Source organism: Ipomoea triloba, chromosome 4, assembly GCF_003576645.1.
Source record: "Ipomoea triloba cultivar NCNSP0323 chromosome 4, ASM357664v1".
Classification (NCBI taxonomy): Eukaryota; Viridiplantae; Streptophyta; class Magnoliopsida; order Solanales; family Convolvulaceae; genus Ipomoea; species Ipomoea triloba.
The window spans coordinates 9,403,053-9,427,283 of record NC_044919.1 but is presented as its reverse complement, the minus strand read 5'-3'; the positions used below and the strand labels follow the sequence as shown (position 1 = coordinate 9,427,283).

Below are 24,231 nucleotides of genomic sequence, written 5' to 3'. Positions count from 1 at the left end.
TGGACAGTTCCTCAATTAAACTAAAGGAAATTAGGGTTTTCATCGCAGCCTATTTAGCCGTTATCCACCGTCGGCGCTTAACGGACACCTCCTCGCGCCTTTGAATGCCATTCTTTTCTAGAAACTCTGTTCTTTCCCAAACCGCCGGTGAAACTCCGGCAGCATACAAATAGTTGAGTGCTTGTGGTGGACTCCAAGATGAAAAGAGTAGGAGAAATTCAGTTCACTAAGCAGCCATACATTGAAGATGTCGGCCCTCGAAAAATGTATTCTCTTTCCCCACTCTACTTTTACTGCTTTTTGGAGAAGTTATGTTTTGGTTTTTTATCTGATAATTTTGGTGTTTTTTTCACCATTTCACTTTATTTTGGCGGGAATTCTACAGAAAAAGCATTCAGTTCTCGACGCTTTCGGGGTCTGAAATCATGAATTCAGCTGAAGTCGAAGTTTTCCGTGGGGTTTACTATGATGCTTCGAAGAATCCTATTCCCAACGGCCTGTTAGACCCTCGCTTGGTAATGCCCCAATTCTTTTAGTGCAATTTTATTGCGTACGTTTTCCGCATGTTTCTTACACTGGGAGGAGCTTAGAATGGTGTTAAGTGAACCGTGAGTAGCAGCTGTTTTGCCCGGGATAAAATCTTTATGTTGTTGTAGAATGGTGTTATCTTTCATTTATGTCCATTAACTCGTGGCTAGCTAGTTCTTGCAGATCATTTTATTGAGGTTTTCATACCTGATTTTGGGTTTCAGGGGCCTCCAAACAAGACCAAAACTTGCCAGACTTGCAATGGAGATTTCAAACAGTGTCCAGGCCACTTTGGATACTTGAATCTTGCTCTACCAGTTTATAATGTTGGGTATCTAACCATGATAGTGGACATCTTGAAGTGCATTTGCAAGGTTTGTGAAGCACTAATTGTTATGTTCTTTGAGCTTCTTACGAGTTTGTATATGGTATATCACAAAAGTAATTCACAATTAACTGATGTAAGAGTTTTGATGCAACTGGTATAGTTACACCTTGTTTTCCAATTTAAATTTCCGCCAAAGTACTCTCTCTCTCTCTATATATATATATAGTAGAGTTCAAGCGTGGCCGCGCCTTAACGTGCGGTTAGTGCGGCCGCACCACTAGGTATGCAAATATACACCACGTTAGGAAATGCACAACACAAATATGCACCATTAGGTACGCATACCACAGTGTTCGGAAATGCACAATTAGGTGTGGCGCATTATTTTGAGTGTGTTGTGTGTTTTTTGGCGTATTTGTGCATTTTCCTAACACTAATGGTGCATTTTGTTAACACTAGTGGTGTATATTTTCAAGCGGCCGCACCAACCACACGGAAATGCGCTGTCGCATTTGAGCAGACTTCTATATATATATATATATATATAGAGAGAGAGAGAGAGAGAGAGAGAGAAAGTAAGTCATATTCTGGAAATGAGACAACAATCCTTTCTTGTTAGATAAGAGGTTCTATTACTTCATCCTACTGATTCAAAAAAAAATTGCTGATAGATTCATCAATTATATAAAGTCTTAAACTGTCATGTAAGTATGTACAGGCTGCTTCAGCTTTTAACAGGAGTGCTTCAAAAGGCCATTAAAATAAGTGTAATTTAGGTGAGGGAAACAATTTGGGGGGTGAGGTTGTTTACAGCTTACAAGAATGCAGATTTAAAGCAATTGTAGGAACCTTGTTGAGAAACTTGATTCTTAGTTGGTGACTGAGAAATTACAATTTTAACTGTAATAAAAGAATACACTTTGAATATTAGCTACTCCACTCTATGGCATTTGCATTTTTCTTTGAATCTCAAACAAAATATAGATTGAACTATCTTTCAAGGAGCTATTTCCATTGCATAAAAAAAGTGTATAATAGCAGGTATAATGCCTTATTTAAACACCAAAACTGACCTCTGTTCTCTCTTAAATTATTTTTTCAACCCTCTTTATTTGCAGGGTTGTTCTCGCATACTGCTTGATGAAAAAGAACGTCAAGATTTTCTAAAAAAGATGAGAAATCCAAAGTTGGAGCATTTGAAGAAAAATGAGCTGCTAAAAAGAATTGTAAAAAGATGCACTGCGATGGCAAGTGGCCATAAGGCAGTGGCATGTTCCAGATGTGGATATATAAATGGTTTAGCACCTTATCTCTAACATCTTCCAACATAATCTGCCAACATGTCCATGAGCCTTAAATTGGATTATTCTTTATCTAATATTTTTCATTGAGAAATTGGATTCTGCTTTATGTAATATTGCCCATCAAGTACGTCTTGATTAATATTTTGATCAATATCTTTCACTTAGCTTCATGAAGCTTGTTTAGATAGTAACGGGGAAAATAGGAAAGAGACAAGTTTTGTTTTTTAAAAAAGGGTCAGTCATAGCTTATGGTTACCAGTATAACATTTTTGCCCTTGTTTTGTCTAATTCCATAAAGCTGTTTAGGTTGCAAGGGGAAATGTGGGAAAGAGAAAAGGCTAATCCTAGTTTGGGATAATCAATCTAAGACTTGTCATTGCTTCTATCTTTGACATCAGAAATAGGAAAATGCTACAATGTGGACATGTGGCTCCAAAGTCTTTGTTTTATCACTTTTGGTTTGGTTGTACCATTGACACCATGTTGGGGCCTTGCTTCTTTTATAGTATATGATATATTATAATAATTTATTTGATATGAAGGGCATGAGTTAGTTAATGTGTATTTAAAGAAAAACTACATAGGTTTAGTTTTGAGAGAGAAAGAATTGACGTTTTGAATAAGATGGCCGGGATCACTCTATATCCAATCTCTTTATGAAGTCAAATTACAACTTTGCCTCATTTATTTCCTCTTTTGGAAATTTTACCTTAAGTTATATTATACTGCAGAAATGGTCAAAAAGGGTCCTTTGAAGATCATCCATGAGCAAAGCAAACATTTCTTGGATGAGTGCCATAGAGCTTTTGCTTACAAAAAGGGCTTCAAGGGATCTATTATTGTACTCCAGAGCTTGACCCAAAGACAGTTCACTCCCTCTTCAAGAATATGATAGATGAGGTCTTGCTTATTACCTATTGCTATTTGCTAATATCTTCATGTTCAATTTGTTGCTCTTTTCTTTTTAATGCTTAATAAATTAGGTATTTAGTCCTGTTGCCAACCTTAGTATAGATCATTTTCTTTATGATCGCTTGCCTGGCTTACCAACAATGTTGGATTTGGACATTCAATTTAGTTCAGAGTCAGTGTTATGCCTCAGCCTCCTCCTAGTTTTCCTTATTCTAATTCTCTCCTTTTCTGGTTGTGGTGCTGTCCAGGACTGTGAATTGCTCTATCTTAGTGACAGACCAGAAAACCTCCTTGTCACAAGTATTCCTGTGCCACCAATAGCAATTCGCCCTTCTGTCTTTGTAGATGGTGGAATGCAGAGGTATGTCCAACACTAAGATATATCTTAATATATAGGGGAAAATCAATTCACAACGGATCAAATTTTCCTTTTTCAATGTACTAACCATGGGCAAGTTTATGTACTTTTGACACTTAACGGAGAAGAAGAAAGCGAAAAGCTCCTAACAAATCACAAATGTTGATAACAACTTAGGATAAGCATGTCAATTGTATGCAGTTTAAAACATAAACAACACATTATAATATTTGGCATCATGCACATTTAAAGGGTATAACCACTGTTAGGAAAATAAAAACATAAAGTACACATTATAATATTTGGCATCATGCACGTTTAAAGGGTATAACCACTGTTAGGAAAATAAAAACATAAAGTACACATTATAATATTTGGCATCATGCACATTTAACATCTCTCGTGTTAGAGAGAGTCTCTATGCTATACAATTCAACATCCCTCTAAAAGGGTCTTGTATATATAGTGGTGCAAATCCCCTTCTTTTTCCAATGTGGGACAAAGGCTACTTATAAGCTTTTTCACCTTCTATTTTTCAACTCAAATGGGTCTACTTTGAGAATCAATTTCTCATTCACCCATTATTTGTTTTGAGCGTACAATATCGATCTCTTTGTTTCACTACGGAGAACTCGAATCCACTATGACCCGACCCAAATCGGAAGTGAGCCCCACATATATTTGTACCACAAAATAGCCACTTACAATGCTATTTTTACTATTTTTTCCAACAGTCCCCTACATGAATGAAAAATTGATTTTCGGGGTTGTTTTAAAACGGAACGACTGTAACCTTTAATTACAAGCCTAGCCTTATACTTCTCAATGGAACCATTCGGTTTCATCTTCCTTTTAAAGACCCACTTGGATCCTAAGGGTTTACTACTCAGAGGAAGATTAACCAGTTCCCAAGTGTGATTATGTAGGATAGAATCCACTTCACTTTTAATAGCATCTTTCCACATCAGTCCTTCCGTAGAAGTCGTGGCTTCTACATATGTTCAATGCTTATTTTCTAATAAACAAGTATCATATTCTAACAAGTTAGAAAATCATGACCAAATGATTTTTTAACTCTTGTCCGTTTACTACGTCTAGGCTCGAGCTCGGGTTCTTTCTCAGATTCCCCACTATCATCATCCATAGCTACGTCAAATGTTCGTTTTGACGTACTAGGTCCCTTATTGAACCTACAAGGAAATATATTTTCAAAGAAGAATGCATTCCTTGATTAATTCAACTGGTCCAGTTTGCCTTTCAACCGATTTGAAAGGTGCCTTAGTTTTGCCTCAAAACAAATTTCACATTTATTATTTGTGTTAATTTGGAACATAGGAATATGGTTCATGCTAATTAATCTACGTATAGAATTAAAATTAACATGACTTAGTCTATCATGCCACAAATTGGAAGACTCAAACAAGTAAACAGAATTAACTTTGCTTTTATTAATGATAATGGGCATTACATTGAGCTTAAAAAGCTCATCAGTTACATAGTTAGACAAAACTATTTATCTAACTCGAAAACCATTCTGGACAAAAAAAAATGGAAAATAGAGTTTCTTGTTTAAATAAATAGTTTTCCAAATTGGAAAACAGAAAATAGGAAAATGGAGAATACTCCTACTTAACAAAGGAATTTGGAAAACACTCTTTTATTGTTTTCCCAATTCTCCAAATAGTATTGTATACATATATTGGAAATACTATTTTTTAATTTAAATAATTGAATTTTAGAATATATGCATCAAAATTTAGAATTTTGAACTTCAATTATACTTTTTGGAACTCTAGTTTGGGGGCAGAACTGCAAAAAATTTCTAAATTTTTCTTACATATAGATATTAAGGGGGTCTTTAAAAAAGATGGGGGTATTTGCTATCCTCCCTATAACCCCCCTGGTTTTGCCTATGGTGGAAGGTGAGATAGGGAACAAAATTATATCTTTTTTACGTTTTATGTCTATATTGAGGATATGCTGATGCATTTATAATCATGCAATTCTCCGTATCCTCTATGATAGTTTTTGGCATCCTATGTTGGTCTAAAGAGAGTTTTCGAATAAGTGATTGGCTATGGGCTATCTATTAGTTTCTGTGACATTGCTTGGAATTATTCTTTAAAGACTGATAATATTTTGACTTCTTAGTGGTTTGAGGAATAAATATTCTAACACAAAAATGTACATACTATGTTATTCCTTAAAACTTGAATATTTGTTGATATCCTGCAATCTTGTGTTCTTTCTTGCAGTAATGAAAATGACATCACAGAGAGGCTGAAGCGTATTATCCAAGCAAATGCAAGTCTTCGACAAGAAACATCTGAAACAAGTATACTCACCAGAAGTATGGTATGGTTGTTTTTTATGTTCTCTGTCATTTGCAGTACCTTTGGTGGGATTCAAGAGTTCATGGCTTCACTTGTTTCCTATTACTGAACTACTTTGTTCTAAAGGATCACAATATGTTGAAAATTTAAATATGGTATGCTAATTATAAGAGGTTCTGTCTGCTATTTTAGTTTGCATAGGACTGCTAGTGTAGCCTTGTTTTGATGTTTACAATTGGGTTAGGCTAGTTGGGTGGATCTGCAAATGGAAGTTGCGCAATACATAAACAGCGATGTTCGTGGGTTACCCCCACAAATGCAAGCTTCCAGGCCTTTGAGTGGTTTTGTGCAGCGCCTCAAGGGAAAACAGGGACGCTTCCGTGGAAATCTCTCAGGGAAGCGTGTTGAGTATACTGGCCGTACTGTAATATCACCTGATCCAAATCTTAAAATTACTGAGGTATTCAATTAATATTTGAATTGGTTTTTTTAATTTTCTTCACCAAAAGGATAGGAAAATGACCATTAGCATTTGCAGGTTGGAATTCCTATCTTAGTGGCTCGAATTTTGACATATCCTGAACGTGTTTCACAACATAACATTGAAAAGTTAAGACAGCTTGTTCGTAATGGACCCAACAAATACCCTGGCGCAAAATTTATTAGACAGCCTGATGGTACAGAGATGTAAGAGTCTACTATAAATTCAACCTTCTCACTACACATAGATGTGTATGATTTTATGATGTGTTTGCATCATCTTTATTTACAGTTCATTAATGTACTCAAGTAGAAAGCGTCATGCTGATGAATTGAAGTTTGGTTACATAGTTGATCGCCATTTGGAAGATGGAGATGCTGTTCTATTTAATAGACAACCCAGTTTACATCGAATGTCAATCATGTGCCATAGGGTGACTACAAGTGTTCATATACTCATACAATACTTCAAGTGATTTACACTGTTAATAATTCTGTTTTTGGGTGCAGGCAAGGATAATGCCATGGCGCACATTAAGATTTAATGAATCGGTTTGTAATCCCTACAATGCTGATTTTGATGGCGATGAGATGAATATGCATGTACCTCAAACAGAAGAAGCTCGTACAGAGGCTCTTTTGTTGATGGGGGTAAAATTTTCAATCAATAAGTATATTGTTAATTTGTTATGTAGTTGTGTACTGTGTATACATGCTTTGCATGTTTTGCTGTTAGCTCTCTGCAAGTATTTTTTATTTTATTTCATTTTGCATTCAAACTGCAGGTCTTCTTGCAAACTTAGTACTGATTTATTTTAACTGCTTGTGTCAGAGAAATTATGTTGCATATTTCTGTGTTCTAGGGTTGAGTCGGCTTGGTTTTCTGTTTGGTACTAAGGGTTTGTGAAGGTCATTTTGTGACATTATATTACTCTATCTATTATGTTCATAGCTACTTGTTTGGAGAATATGAGTCATTATACATGCAGGATTTGCTGCAAATTTGAAGAACTTATTCCTATTTTCCATTAGGGACTTGTCTCCTTAATCTGTCCTGTCTCACTGAGAAATAGTTATGACTCCTGTGAACAGTTCTCATTAGATATCTTTCGGATTTGTTTGTTCCAAAAAAACTTTCACCCCTCAGTGCTAGAATGACAGCATTAAAAGATGGTAGGGTAACAAGTACAAGAGAAGCAATAAATCTTTTAAGCTCTAGGAATATTAGGATGTCAGTATTACACAGGAGGGGGAAAAGAGCTCAAATAATTGACTGAAGTGTGAGAGTTTCCCTTTTAAATTCCTCCAATACACTGCTGGAAACTGCTCTAAAGTCCCATTTACAGAGCTGCATAAATGACTAGAAGTTGGGAGACCTACAAAATATGCATACAAGAAAAAATAAAAATATTGAAAAATTAATCAAAGAATATGAACTGATTACTTAAATTTTTCAAACCTTCAGAAATTAGTTATGCCATCACCTTTATGCATCTATGACAGTCTGATTTTTTTTTTAGATTATAATTATAATATTGTGATTTCTCATAACTGTATAACTAGATTTTGAGCAATTGATATATTTAAATGCAGGTTATATCTATTCTTAATAAGTGTAGTAACTGGAAAAGGCGAAAATTTGCAACTAGTTGCAGTTTTAGTCTGTAACTTCCAAATTTTGCAATTTATGCTAATTTTTATTTTTACTTTTGTTGTTGCAATTTTTAGTCAATTCCCAAGTTTGGTAAGGGCAATGAATTTATTCAGACCCATGTATGATCCAATCCTTTAACTAAATGAGTGGGCACATTTATTACTCAACTCATCTAGACCCAACCCAACCACTAAGCACCCCCTAATTGTTTATTGTAAGAAAATCTATAGATGAGAAATTTGTGATGGTAGTCATGATTGCTTGACTTGAGGATAGGTTTAGTCACGTTAGTGTATTGGTGGTGGTGGTATGTTGATTTGGAGGTAAATTACTGGAGATGTTTTTGGGTTAAAAATATATTATCAGAAATATAATGGTAAAATAAATATCTAAGAGGATGAGTTGAGTAAATTTTTACCAAAACAAGGAATTGATTAAAATTGTAACCCCTAAAGAATTGAAAAAATTGATATAAATTGCAAACATTGAAAGCTTTGTCTAAAAGTGCTACTGGTTGCAAAGGTTTGACTTTTATGGTTATCAGACTTCCTTAATATTAGTCACATCTTGAAATACTCTTCATGTGAATAGGTTTGCACTGACCAACAAGAGAACTGTTAAATATGGAAATTTATTCACTAGTTTTTCTTCTTGGTTCTCAACTACCATTTTAGGATAATGTATTGATGTATTGCAGGTTCAAAACAATTTATGTACCCCAAAAAGTGGAGAAATCTTGGTTGCTTCAACACAAGATTTTTTAACATCTTCCTTTCTTATCACAAGGAAGGATACATTTTATGACCGTGCTTCCTTTTCACATATGTGCTCGTACATGGGAGATGCGATGGATTCAATTGATTTACCGACACCAGCTTTGATTAAGGTTCATACAAGGAGTCTTTTATAATTGAATACTATTTTGATTCAGGTTTATAGAAAGTAAATAGTTTCGTGGAGTACTATATTGACTCGGATTTCTGAAGTAAATAGTGTCTTTCTTGATTTGTTATCTTATATCACCCCTTTGTTATGGTTTAGTAGTAAAAGTGAAATTGCATCTTTCAAAGGCTGTGCACAGCTCTTTTTATGCCTCATAATTTCTTTGGTATTACTAAGTCAGATGTTAATGTTTCCTTTTCCCAAAATATTCAGTTATGGCCATTATTAATTTTCTATATGTTAAGGTTGTTTCTACTTAGGCTGCTATAATATAGTTTGAGGTGAAGTGCTTTGAAAATATAATATTTTAGAAATTTCTTGGATCCTTAGCCAGTATTCTAATCCAAGTGGAACCATTTGTCCATTCCCACTTATAATGATATGAATGATATATGAACCCATCCGAGATTGATCATTTCAAGATATTGAGCACAATGGGGCATGGGTTTTAAAGGAGTGGAAAATCATGGAGTCCTCAGTTTGGGGACATGGGATGTATCTTTCTTCTGCAGGTTGTTGCCATACTTGTAAAAATATAAGAAGAAAGAAACCCAAGAATTAGTGAAAGCACCATTCATATTTTTTTTTTTTTTTTTTTGTTTTTTGTTTGGAATGTCTTCATCATGCCTTTTGAACTCATATCTTACTGAAATTGTTTTTGCAGCCAGTTGAGCTTTGGACTGGAAAACAATTGTTTAATGTGCTTCTGCGTCCGCATAATAAGATGAGAGTCTATGTAAATCTTACTGTTAGAGAGGACACTTACCACCGCAAAAAAGATCTAGAAACAATGTGCCCAAATGATGGGTTTGTATACTTCCGTAACAGTGAGCTGATTAGTGGGCAACTTGGGAAGGCTACGTTAGGTGAGTTTTGTTCCTTTAGATCTGTACGCATTTATTTGAAATATATTTCAATTTCACATATTTTATATTTAACTTTGAGACATTTTCTCATGTCAATCTTTCTCTACATTTGAAAGCTTTTGTTAACTCTAAGGGAAGCATATATTTCTGACCAACATATATTTCTTGATCATCAATATTGATCTCCAAGTGACTTTTAGTTATGCGCCATAAAAATTGCTTGTTTTCCTTTTTCTTTTGGTTTAATCTATGCCTCATATTAGAAATAGGCGCTATATTGGGAATGCTGTCTTGTTTAAATAATTATTACTCTTACAATGGTTGTTCGAGGACGAGCAACTTCAATCCCTAGAAATATTCCTATTACTTCCCTCCGCCATGTTCTACTCAGGAAAAAACAATCTCAGACCCTAAGTGCAGAACATCAACAAACCAAAAGTCCACAAAACATACCTGGGTAGAACCTACTCACAGAGGCGAGTCAACCTACGTGAATTTCGGCCGGCGCGTGCCGTTGGAGCAGAGGTGAAGCGGCGGTGTGTAGTGGCTTTGATGGCGGCCCAATTCAAGCTCCGGCGTCATCCTACTGTTCCTAGCACAGCCCACTACCTCACTCTCGCCGGCTCTAATACCTGTTAAGAAACTAAAATGGGGAGAAAAGCTAATATATTTCTGTGTTTTCTGTTTGTTCTTCACTGCATAAACTGATACACATATATAGGAGAGAGGGAGAGACAAGACTCCCTAAATCCTGCCCTAATACATGCTAGTGCTCCACTAGCCTTAATATAAGGATTCCGCTACTAATAGTTTATACACTATTAATAGTTTATACACTATACTTTAACACTCCCCCTCAAGCTGGAGCATAGATATCAATCATGCTGCAGCTTCTTACAAATATCTTGCATGAGTCATAGGACATTACATCTAGAGACCAATACCCAAGTCGCAAACTACTTGTTCATTCTGGCACAAAAACTGGTTCATCCTGAACCATTCTTCTTCATCCGCCGACATTTCATAATGCCACGGGCATATGCCAGGTCCGCACCTCTCCTGACAACCGTGCTGTCCATCCTGCAGCACCCCTGTTTCTTCAGAATGAACAAGCTGTACTGCCTTAGGTTTACTGCTAAAAACCTTACTGTTGTGATGCAATCGGATGGTCCTTCAAATGGATCCTCCTGTCACCAAAGATTTCAATTCTAGTTGACCACAAAGCCTACTCTCATTCGGCCACTAAAGGTGTCAACTCAACCGCAAAGCCTACTCTCATTCGGCTACCAAAGTTGTCAACTTGACCACAAAGCCTACTATCATTCGGCTATCAAAGCTGATGCTACTTCTCTTCTCTAATGAAGGAATGCCACCATCCCAATTAAACACCACAACGCACCTCCCACTCACACCATAGCATGACTATAAATATGAGATGAATCCCATGACCCAAACATCACATAAACTAAACTTAATACCAAATTAAATTAAAACAAACTAAACAACACAATCTACTGCCCAATTATTCCCCTTCATTCCACCATCAAAATAAAACCAAAACACACAATACCCAAAACCTGCTGCCCAACAAACCTACTGCAAAGAGATCCTCCCTCCTCATAACACTTCCAACATCAACAACACCATTACTTCATCATCTTCAACAATAGCGGTCGGTGCTCATCACCAACCACTGCCGGAAATCTTCGCTGGCCACGACTGCTCGCCGCAGCTGCCTTCGCCGGAAAAGATGGAGGTCAAAAGGTCTCCGTTGCTGTAGCTGTTCTGCTGCACCGAAAGTGAGAGAAAGAGGGGGACAAAATCGCAAAAGCTACTGAAGACGGGCAGCAGTGACATCATGATGGAATGGGCTCACTAAAACGAGACGAACAAGACAAATTTCTGCCGGAAACCTTGCCGGAAACGGCCTCACTCGCCCCCACGCGCCGGCGCTTGGTCGCCGGAGCTCCGGTCAGCGGTGGCGCGTGGCGGCGCGTGAAGGCTCCGTTCGCCGCTTCGCTTCCTCCGGCGGCGTCGCCTCTTTGCTCCGATCAATGCCCAGTAGGCTCTGATACCATGTTAAAAAACTAAAATGGGGAGAAAAGCTAATATATTTCTGTGTTTTCTGTTTGTTCTTCACTGCATAAACTGATACACATATATAGGAGAGAGGGAGAGACAAGACTCCCTAAATCCTGCCCTAATACATGCTAGTGCTCCACTAGCCTTAATATAAGGATTCCGCTACTAATAGTTTATACACTATTAATAGTTTATACACTATACTTTAACAATACCATGTTAATGTTTAAAGGGAAGAACTCACGGTAGTGTCGAACTCACTGTGTATTGATGTGTTTATTGAGCTGAGACTATACAGTATATATAGGTACAAGGATGATTTCACAGTCACAGACTAACCCAAAGAATTTTAACAGAAAACCTTAGGACTCTAACAAACTCTAAATTATTCTAACATCTCGTTTCTTGCTATCCTAGCAAGAAACAAGATGTTGTTGCCCGCTCAAGCGCAGAAGCAAAATATCGAGCAACGACACTTGGAATGTGTGAGCTAATTTAGATTAAACAGCTTTTCATAGAACTCAATTTCTATAAACTTGGTCCTATGAAATTGATTTGTGATAATCAAGCAGCTTTGCATATTGCCTCAAATCCTGTCTATCATGAAAGAACCAAACATATTGAGGTTGATTGTCATTTTATACGAGAAAAGATTGCCTCTGGAGTCTGGAGACATCATTACCACATTTGTTGGGTCAAATTATCAACTTGTTGATGTTCTCACTAAACCTCTTCGTGGACCTAGGATTGAATACATTTGTAGCAAGCTTGGAGCATTTGATTTATATGCTCCAACTTGAGGGGGAGTATTGGATACTCTAGGAAGTTGTAGCCTTGAGAAGAGTAGTTTTTTGCATTTATTATGCCCTTTCAAAAGCTTTCTTTATGCCTATATATATGGTTGTAATATGGAGAACCAAGAACATGAAAAATGAAATAAAATATCATTTCTACCTCTTCCCTCTACTGTTTTAACTACGAATGAGTAACATCAATGTGTATTTTCTGACATGATAAAAGGGAATGGAAATAAGGATGGTCTTTATTCTGTGCTGCTAAGAGATTATAATGCACATGGTGCTGAAATGTGTATGAATCGGCTTGCAAAGTTGAGGTATGTTTATGGCATTTCTAACTTCTTATCAGCCCTTTCCTTGGACAAATGCCTTTTTCAGGAAATTTTCTTTTTATGATGTTATTTTAAGCGTGCACTTCTCATGATAATCTCATCTGATTAACTTTATACTTGTATTAGAAAGAAAATGTAGCATGTAATTCTCTACCTCTTCCCACTTGACTTCCATAGATCTTAGGTTTATATCTTATCCTAAAGGCCGTCAGCTCCTAATACTGGATGCTTACATTGTTCTCCTTCATTTTCTATCTGCACTCTTAGGTGACAGTTATTTACAATGTTTTCCTCCATTTCTGCCAAACAAGCAGAAGATACTAGAATTTGTATTGGTATTTTCTGATGGTGGCTTCCAGTCAATAAGGTTGTCATTATCGTACTCAATTAAGTTGTATATTGTTAAGAGTCCCACATTGAAAATATAACAGAGAACATATGGGTTTATAAGGCCATGAGTTAGACTAGCTAATTGATTGGATTTACTCTTTTAGTGTGGTTTGGCCCATGTGCATTATAACCTTGCGTGCTAAACGTGCACATACCACCAGTTTTTAAAACTAAATTGTCATTTTGTACTCAAACAATTCATAATTGTGTAAGCTTTGTGATTATGAACATAGTTGCAATGGAGGTTTTTGCATAACAGTCATTAGATCATTACATTTGGTTGAAACTATTTCTTGCTATAATTCAACTAAACGAAAAAAAAAAAAAAAGTATTTTACCTTCACACAATTCGCATTATTGTCTTTGTTACAGTGCTCGATGGATAGGGAACCATGGATTTTCAATTGGTATTGATGATGTTCAACCTGGAAAAGAGTTGGTAGAAAAGAAGAGAATGGAAATAGAGAAGGGTTATGGTATGTGTGAAACATATATAGCTTCATATAACAAGGGGGAACTTGAACTAAAACCAGGCTGTGATGCTGCACAAACACTCGAAGCCCATATCACCAATGAATTGAATGATATTCGAGAGAAAACCGGGCAAGTAAGGCTTCCTGCAATTGGGTTGTGTCTGCTTTGATAGCAATTACCTCATGCTAACAGTTTAGGAAAGAAACAATAAGACTAATAGGATCACTATTGCAAATAAGAATGGCATTATCACTATAATATGTTATGCTGGTTTGGCCTTTAAAAAATCTCAACAGCATTATAGGCTGCTTATAGTTCTGTCCATTAAATAAAAAAGGTGGAAGGAAGAAAGAAATTGAAGGCCAAGGCCTCAATAAAAATCTTATGACCAAATTTTGGTCTTTTCCATATTGTTTTGTCTTGGGTTCTCTATGTGTTATAAGGAAATAAGTTTGATCAACATTTGAAACCATTTGTGCAGGTGTGTACAGGTGCACTGCCTTGGAGGAATAGTCCCTTAATTATGTCTCAATGTGGTTCAAAAGGCTCAGTAATCAATATCAGCCAAATGATTGCATGTGTTGGCCAGCAATCTGTTGGGGGTCGTCGTGCTCCTAATGGATTCATTGATCGGAGTCTTCCTCATTTTCCTAGAGAATCAAAACTTCCTGCTGTAAGTTCTTTCCTCTTTTACTTGCCATGACCTTTCTAAATTGTAGAATGTCTATGTATTCGTTTGAATTTTACAATCAGATAAAATTAGTCTCATTTTCTATGTTCGGAAATGTGAGTTTTCAAGGACTTAAGCTGTTTTGGCAATTTTTCTCATTAACACTATTTTTATGATTTGGCGCACATCTATTTGATATAATGGTATGACCGTTGATCATAGCTCTATTATAATAGCGAATTGTTTATTGGAAGTGCTTTTGTCCAAACCTAATCTCTTATGTACTTTGATTGATTGGTTGTTAATGACTTGATTGTGATGCATTTGATAGTAGATAAAAAGTTTTTCCTATTGATACATATTAGCCTTTTTCCTATAGCATCTTCCAATGTTCTGCAGTTGCCAAGTCCATTAGTTTGTTCAAATAATCTTCAAGGTGTTGTTTTAGAGTATGTGAGCTGACCATTTGAAGTACTCTCATTTTTACAGTATCTGGTAGTTAGGTATGTAAAGATGAAGGTTTAAAGTTGATCTATCCAATTCAAATTTAGCTCAAGAGGATGTGTATGTGAATCCTTGAAATACTGTATTGATCTGTGATTGAAAATTCAGGCTAAAGGGTTTGTAGCTAGTTCATTTTATGAGGGTTTAACTGCTACGGAGTTCTTTTTCCACACAATGGGAGGAAGAGAAGGCCTCGTGGATACAGCGGTAAGACTTTTTATCTTTGCCATTTTTAGGTGCATTAGTCAAAAATGTTATCTGTTCTGGAAGCATTTTTTCCCATTTGTTTTTAGTTTGACAAGTTCAGTGTTATTATCCTAGAAACATCTAGACCCAAAATTAATCTGTCTGAGAATTTGAGCCTTTTGTCGTTCTTTTTTTTAAAATGCAAGTACAGGTCAAAACAGCTGACACAGGGTATATGTCTCGTAGACTTATGAAAGCGTTGGAAGACCTATCTGTTCTGTATGACAAAACTGTGCGGAATGCAAGCTCATGTATTGTTCAATTTGTGTATGGTGATGATGGCATGGACCCTTCACAGATGGAAGGAAAAGAAAGCCATCCTCTCAACTTTAATAGATTATTCATGAAAGTTAAGGTACAGGCTTCAAGTTTAGTACACTTCTTGATTACACATACCCCATGGTTGAAATTTGGTTAATTTGTTTTTGATAGGCAACATGTCCTCCTGGGGAGGATAAGGGTTTGTCACCTTCAGAGATCCTTCAAGTGGTGAATAAAAGGCTTTCAGAACATGATATGACTCCTAGTGGGGGATGCTCTGACGCCTTCTCCAAATCATTAAAAGAATTCCTGCAAAACGAGTCCATAACAAGCTTAGAGAGAACACGTAGAAATCTAAAATTGGATGCAGAACATAATGCAGCAGACAATTGCAAAGCTCTTGAAAATATTGCTTTGAATATTTCTGGTGTAACTCATAAGCAACTACAGGTACATTTTTCACCAATATGCTTGATATGTTTACACTCGAAGCTGATATCCTTAAGAGTTGTTTAGTTGACTGCATACGTCTAGGTTAAATTAAATAGCTCTTAGTGGATTATTTTCAAATAGCTAATGGATACAAGTATTGTTAAGAGTCCCACATTGATAAAATAACAGAGGACATATGGGTTTATAAGGCCATAGGTTAGACTAGCTAATTGGTTGGATTCAATTTTTTAATGTGGTTTGGCTCATGTGCATAATGTTCAGTTAACTGTAATTATTTATCTTATCTGTTTTCTGTCTCATGTCAGAAGATTATGCTTAACACTATTGCTATTATATGTTCTCTTCTAATCTATATTTGAACAGCCATAACAAAGGCTATGTTTTCTTAAATATGACTGTGCTATTATGATATGAACTGGACTGAAGCTCAAAAAGGATTCGCTGTTTCCTAATGCTTTAGGTTTTCCTAGAAACCTGCATCTCTCGCTATCATGCAAAGAAAGTTGAATCTGGAACTGCTATTGGTGCAATAGGAGCTCAGAGCATTGGAGAACCAGGGACCCAGATGACATTAAAAACTTTCCACTTTGCTGGAGTTGCAAGCATGAGTATCCTTGTTTTGTTTTGTGCCAATTTAGTGTGTTTTCTTGGCCTGCTTAGCTGTTACTTTTGGAGGAATTATGTTAGTAGGGTTTCGATAGAATGTTACTTTAACTCCTTGTCAGATATTACACTCGGAGTTCCTCGCATAAAAGAAATCATAAATGCTGCCAAAAAAATCAGCACACCAATTATTTCTGCACCACTTACATTTGATGATAACCCAGCTGTGGCGAGAATAGTAAAAGGTCGTATTGAGAAAACTCTTCTAGGGCAGGTAATTTTCATACCATTTCTTTTTGTGAATTAACCATTAATTATGCCAAAATGACCACTGACATAGCACTGGGATGTCAATAAATTTTGACATGTCAGTGCTATGTTAGTGGATATGTTAATGGTTAGTTAATGTCATTCATCTTTATCCCTTAATTTTATTAACTTTAGAAGTACAGATACCAAATTGATTAAAATTAAATTAAACGAAGTCATGTAGTATTTGGGCCTCCCTAGTCCTTTGACCCATAAAAAGCTAAACAAGACACGGGAGCGTCCTACATCATCTGGAGTTCTGAACCTTCAATAGCACCTTCAAAGAAAATACAATTAATCAAAGTTGGTCTTAGTGGTTTCTTATATCATTGCTAGTGTATTCAACCTTCTTTACCACATTTTGTTTAGTAGTGTAGGCAATGCACAGAGGTAATCCTGAGGGCCTCTGTATTATCCTGCCTTTATGACTCAAGCTACATTTCTGGCTTTTGCTATCTTATATCAATTACAGCTTCTTTTTTGTATCATTTATTTGTTGCAGAAAAAAAAAAAAGTATCATGGCCACCTAGGTAACATCATTGCTTTTAACCTTTTTTTATAGGTTGCAAAGAGTATAAAGATAGTGATGGGATCAAGATCAGCATCCATAGAAATTGTGCTTGATATGGAAACAATTCAGGCTTCATTTCTTTGTATTGATGCATATACTGTTAAGGAATCAATTTTGCAGACCCCAAGAATGAAATTGAAGGAACATGTAAGATATATGCTCAATTAGGTTTCTATTTAACTAGCAATAGCTCAAAAATCAATCACACAGTGCATGTTCCTGCAGAACATCATGGTTTTAAATCCCAGAAAGCTGGAAGTCATCCCTCAAGTTGATCGAAGCAAAATCCTTTTTGAACTTCAGCATCTCAAAGATAAGCTTCCTACAATTGTGGTTAAGGTCAGGCAATAGAATAATTTAAATTTTCTTAAATTTGAGTTATATCTAGAAATTCTAATTTAGGTCCTTGATCATTTCAAAATGAGTTGATTTGCTACTGTTTTATTTATCTTATCAGGGTATCAGTACGGTTGAACGTGCTGTGATCAATAATGAAAACGGGAAGTACAACTTGCTTGTGGAAGGGTACTGAAAATTTACCTATTTTGCAGCACAGTTTCACACCCCAAGTATTTGTTTTATTTTTTTAATCCTTCTCCACTGCAATTGTTCGTCTATATAAGATGTTTGGATGATTGAAATGCCAAACAAAACAGTAGTTCATACAAGAACTACCTCATGGCTCAGTGATTTCTACGTGGATTATGTAAAGGAGTGTCCTCATTGATTTTATTCGCACAAAAGACTGGTATCTTGACAAGTCCTTACCAATCATAATATTTCCACAATGCCTGTGTTGTTATTCAGTACTAATACTTGAAATGGTGATTAAAAATTTTATGTTTCCTTAGGAGATATGTTTATAGTTACTCTTACTTTGCAGGACTGGTCTTCAAGCTGTTATGGGCACTGCTGGAGTTGATGGATTTAACACAACCAGCAATCATATTATGGAAGTGAATCAGGTCCTTGGAATTGAAGCTGCAAGGAGTTCTATAGTTAAAGAGATTCAGTACACCATGTCAAGCCATAAAATGAGGATAGATTTACGTCACATGATGCTTCTAGCTGATCTAATGACATTTAAGGTCAGTATATTGTCAATAGACTATGTTGTTATCCAGATTAGCGATACAAAGATTGATGTAATTCAATCAGAATGCTTTTTAATGTTTCAGGGCGAAGTACTAGGAATAACTAGGTTTGGCGTTCAGAAAATGAAAGATAGCGTATTGACGCTAGCCTCCTTCGAAAAGACAGCCGATCACCTTTTCAATGCTGCTGTAAGCGGGCGGGATGACAAAATTGAAGGAGTAAGTGAATGCATCATTATGGGAATACCAATGCAGATGGGCACTGGGATGTTTAAAGTTAGTCAAAGGTGAGTGCTTGGCATCTGGTGTTATAACAACCAATCTATGACATGTTTTATTACCCACTTTTCATTATTATTTGTTGTACTAGTTCATCAAATCACCTCATTAACCACCCTACTCATTGCACATTAACTTCTGTTTTGTTAAGAGTCCAATATTGATAAAATAAGAAAGAACATATGGGTATATAAGGTCATGGGTTAGACTAGCTAATAGGTTGGATTCAATCTTTTAGTCTGATTTGGCCCAGGTGCATTATAGCTCAATTGAGTGACCCTAGTCCAGTTTTAATTTATAACGTGTTTCATTTCTGGAACTGCAGCACCATTCATGATGTTGAGCTGAATTACAGGCCAGATGCAATGATGTCCTGAAATGACAAGCACCACTTCCAGTTGGTTTGCCACTGACTCTTAAAATAGCACAGATTATAAGTCTTGATTTAGTTTACATGGCATCATTCTTAGTGCATAGGCTGTACAGTATACACATTGTTAGAAGTATATGTTCAGAACTGCACACTGACAATCAGTAGTATTATCTTACTGTACAGTTTAGAAGTCTGGAAACTATGTTACACAATGCTAACATGATGATGATGATGATGTAGTATTATATTGTTTTCTCGTGTATACTCCGTATATATTGTTTTCTCGTGTATATAACTGATGAAATATTAATCTATATTTCAATAATACACATATTACGTCTACCAATATCGTCTACGAAAAGGTTTTCAATAACGTGTAATTCAAAACAGTTATGTTATATTTTCTGATCTTTTTATACAAAAATGACAAAATTGCTATATATCTACATAGAAAATATATCATTCGTATAAATAATTTCTATAATTGAGTTGTTAGACAACGAGATAATTAGCCTAATTAATACAAATCATAAACATTGGTATATAAAATGACTAAAGTTTCAACATTGGATGCATATATATACACGTTAGCTATTAATTGGGCAATCATTTGCTCAAATTCAACCAATGATAACATGAGAAAACATAATCGATCGAACTCAATTCTTCAGTTGCACTATACAATATTTGACGTTATAGTTTACATAATTGTATATCAATCTATGAGTTAATACCACAAATGGTCCTCTGACTATTGGGCTAGTACTCCTTTTAGTCCTCGACTTTCAATTCGACCACAAATGGTCATCTGACTTTTATTTTTGACCACAAATAGTCCTCCATTAAAAATTCTGTTAAATAGGTGTTAAATCTAGGGGTATTATCGTCAAATTGATATATATAATTGTCATAAAATAAAAATGTTTACAATTTTTCACCAACAAACATAAAATGAAAAATTAACAAATATAAATACTCTTAAATAAAAAGACAATACACATTATTCTTGTAATTATGCGTACAAAATGAAAATTTAATATTAGAGCTATCTGTTTTTAATTTAACCAACAGATTAAAATGGAAGAATTTTTTTTAACCTTGTTTCCATAATTTTCATGGTTGTTCATACATGGATGATTAATAGTTTTCACTCTTCATTAATCGATCAAACATTTTGTTTGGGACATAACTGAAGGTTGCCACCATTAAATTAATATAATTAATCAAGTATAAATTGCAAACATTAATCATGGAATTTTTTTAAATTTGTTCATTTATGTGATTTGTCACGTCCATTTTGTTTTTATATTTATTAACTTAATGTTTATTAATGTTTGAAATTAATTATGGTGTCATATAATTCTCAAAAAGAAGTAATCATAATAATATTAATCAATTTGACGATATTACCCCTAGATTTAACACTTATTTAACAGAAATCTCAACGGAAGACTATTTATTGTCAAAAATGAAAGTCAGAGGACCATTTGTGGTCGAATTGAAAGTCGAGGACTAAAATGAGTACTAGCTTAATAGTCAGAGGACCATTTGTGATATTATATTCTTAACATTTTATAGCAAATCTATTCCGTGCAACGCACGTGCGAAAATGGTAATAAATGGAATCAATTAGAAGAAATAATTTCCACTTTAGTCTGCATATTTCGGGTGTGTTTGGAAACCCGAAAATTCGTTTCGGGTTTCTAGTGTTTGGCAAGGAGGAAAATGTAACGTTAATGGGAAACAAAGCGTTACATAAGGGGAAGTCATTTTCCAACCTTTCTCCTCTCCATCCGCCTCTCTACCCTCTCTCTACCAAGACCACACTTGCTCTCGCCTTCTTCTTACTACATCAAGTGTTTCTTCTTCTCATCTTCTTATCACCAAGATATGTTTACTCTTTTTTTTCTTTCCTTTTTTTTTTTCCAGTTATAACCTTTTTTCAGTGGCAAATTTAGAAAGATCTTGTCATCTGAAATGGTTTCCAGTTGTGGTGACGAAAACCCATAGCCAAAAACTTATGGAAATCAGGCGGAGGCCGACTGGTTTTCACGTTGGTTTCTACCATATCTGTTGTTTGCAGAAACACTAGAAATACCAGTGGTGAATTTTGTTTGTGAATTTCTCTCTTATTTTGTTCGTGAATTTTAATGGTTTAATGTAGAATACTTAAGTACATGAGTTTTTGTTTTTGACAGACGATTTATCAAGATGTAGTGAATTATAAAAATTTAACAAGTTCGAAAATTACTTTTTGCATACAGGAAATGGAAAATCTCTAGAATTTTTTGTGCTAATTTCAAGCTTTGATTATGCTGAGGAGAATCTCTAATAGATGATTATACAAAACCCACTAGTCATTTTTTGGAAAATATATGGGCACTAATTTGGTTTCATGGGTCAATAAAAACATGAATCTGTTGCACAATCGTTTATTGAAGCAGAATACAAGTAGATGCTATTACAGAAGTCACATGGTTAGTTAGTTTCACTGGCAAATTATTGTGTGGACGATGGTCTACATAGACGTGTGGACCATGAATATAAGGTACATTTTTATACTAAAAGTACATTACTGAAGGTACATTATTTCATTGTATATATAAAATAATGTGCTTTCAGTACTTAAATAATGTATTCTAAAATAATATACTTTATGTATAAAAATAATGTACTTTTAGTATATTTAAAAATGTACTTTTTATTTATGGTCCACACAATTGTGTGGACCATGGTCCAATGCAATAATGATTGAGTTTCACTAGTCCGAGAACTTGGCATATCTCTTACTCATAAACAGGGGAGGACCCAGAAAATCATCTGAGAGAGGAGTGAAGTTTAAATGACGTTAGAAATGTCAATGAAAAAATATCACACACTCATAATAAGGTTTAAGTACAAAATACATTATATATTAAGAATACATGATAGTTAGGGGCAAAGTCAAAAATATACTTGAGTGGGGTGAAAACGTGAATTTTTAAAACGTTTTGAAATGATATAAAAATATTTATGACAAATTAGGTAAAACACTTTGAAATGATATAAAAATATTTATGACAAATTATGAAACATAATTAGATAAAATAATTTGAATAGAAAAGATTCGAATACGATGAAGTATAATAAAGGCGAGCGCTCCTAGTGAGATGCGAACCAGTGGCACATAAGCTATTTAAACATTTAGTAATATACATTAATAGCTTATGTTTAATGTTTCAACCAACTAATAAACTATTCAAGCATTTAGTAATTTATACATAAATATGGGTTTTACATAAAAGTTACTGCTATATAAGGAGGTGGGGTGAGGGAGGGGGGCAACTACCTTCACTGTGGCTACGTCACTGCTCATAAACCACATCTATGGTGTGACAATCTTGATGCATGCTACAATGATTGACTAAAATAAACAATTTTTGAAGGTATTGGAAAAAATATGATACTTTTTAAATTTTGGACAATTCTAGAAAAAATTTCATTGGAACTTGCATTATTGGTTAAAAAAAAAAAAAAACAACAACAACGTGTCTCAATGGAGTTTGTCATTTTTTTGAAATGATTTTTTTCACCTTAAATACGAGAAACCTAAGTCACACTTGTCCAATGTCTTCAAAATTGCCTATTTTAGTCAATCGCCCTATATGTAAGGACCAAACATAGAGAAATTGGTTATCGCTTTTTATCGCTCCCTTCATGTAATCAAGTTAAACTTGCGTTTCTCAATATATATACGCCAAACGCAATTGGGACTTGCGTTTGTGCTATACATTTTATTATTTTTATACTGCACAAACACAAGTCGGGCCTATGAATATGTGTGTTATAACTTCATTGCATAACTCTAGATTATATGAAAATTGTTAGGACATGAATTTTATTATAGATTATAACTATCTACAACAATACTCATATTTACTATTACTTTTATTACAAGTTGAAAATATTCATTTTGATTAACTTGAAAATAATCATTTATATTTTATATTAATTAACTTTCCTACTTAAAAATTATATTAAGTATTTACTTTTTTTTTTAGTTTTCTTGTTGTGTATTAATTTAATCGCACAATGCATGTATTATAACTTTTGTGTGTGTTAAGAGCAAACTCAATTTACAAGTCTTTTATAAATTTTTAATTTATCAATTTAACATAATTTAGTGACTAAGAATCAAATAAATTTTATAATATTGTTAATAAATTTATTAATCTAACATAATCTAGTGATATAAGAAAATCAAGCTCAAATGGCATTATAAACATTAAAGTATTTTTATAATTCTTAATAATACAAGTTCAAATAATATTACAAGTCTTTTATAAAATTTTAATTTAGTAGAAAATAATATTATTTTTAATTTTGAGATTAATGGTTCAAATCTTACTTTAAACACAAATATTAACTTTGAAAAGTGTGTATATAAAATATTAATTAGCATTATTATATTAAAATGTTGAAATAGCTCAATTGTAGAATGTAATTATAGTTGTTAATAATAAAATTAGTGGTTCAAATCTCATTTCAAACAAAAATATATATATATATATATATATATATATATATATATATATATATAGGGTCTGGCTTAGGACTAGTCTGACCTAGGTAATTTAGGATTGATCATAGGTTGTACTAACCTATACCTGAATTTTGACAGCCTCTAACTAGTATATATTTTTTTTACAAGTGAAATGAGGACATAATTGTAATTTTATCTATGAAAGTGACGCGAGCCCACAAAATGTAACCTTAGATATTAGACATTATAAAATGAAAGTTTTCTTCATAGATAGTTAACAACATAACGCTCCCCCCTCCCCCTAAAAGAAACCCTAGCATCGCAATTCTAAATGAATTAGTGGCTTTTGTTGTGAATGAAATCAAAGTGAGTATCACGCATGAAGAACAAGTAAAATGTTGTCAGGAATTGAGAAGCTTCAAATTAAATGTGTATGTTTGATTGAAATCAAAGTGAGTATAACGCATGAAGATCAACTAAAGGTCGTTGAAATTCAGAAGTCTCAAATTAAAAGTGTAAGTTTGATTGAAATCAAAGGAAGTATAACACACATGAATAGCACGTA

General features: G+C 34.6%; 1 protein-coding gene across 1 annotated transcript; it reads left to right on the top strand.

The window, feature by feature from the left end:
- On the top strand, nt 1-19,475 carry LOC116016843 (DNA-directed RNA polymerase III subunit 1-like). The gene is given in 28 exon segments (XM_031257280.1): nt 1-266; nt 386-515; nt 753-902; nt 1,975-2,152; nt 2,892-3,002; nt 3,005-3,060; nt 3,321-3,433; nt 5,686-5,785; nt 6,008-6,223; nt 6,302-6,450; nt 6,536-6,677; nt 6,754-6,894; nt 8,595-8,783; nt 9,504-9,705; nt 12,808-12,901; nt 13,679-13,913; nt 14,262-14,453; nt 15,063-15,161; nt 15,352-15,555; nt 15,633-15,911; nt 16,375-16,522; nt 16,640-16,791; nt 17,390-17,545; nt 17,624-17,737; nt 17,856-17,923; nt 18,282-18,486; nt 18,577-18,779; nt 19,097-19,475. Coding segments are annotated over 28 exon segments (4,146 nt in total). The 5' UTR covers nt 1-198; the 3' UTR covers nt 19,149-19,475.
- The last annotated feature ends 4,756 nt before the right edge of the window (nt 19,476-24,231 follow it).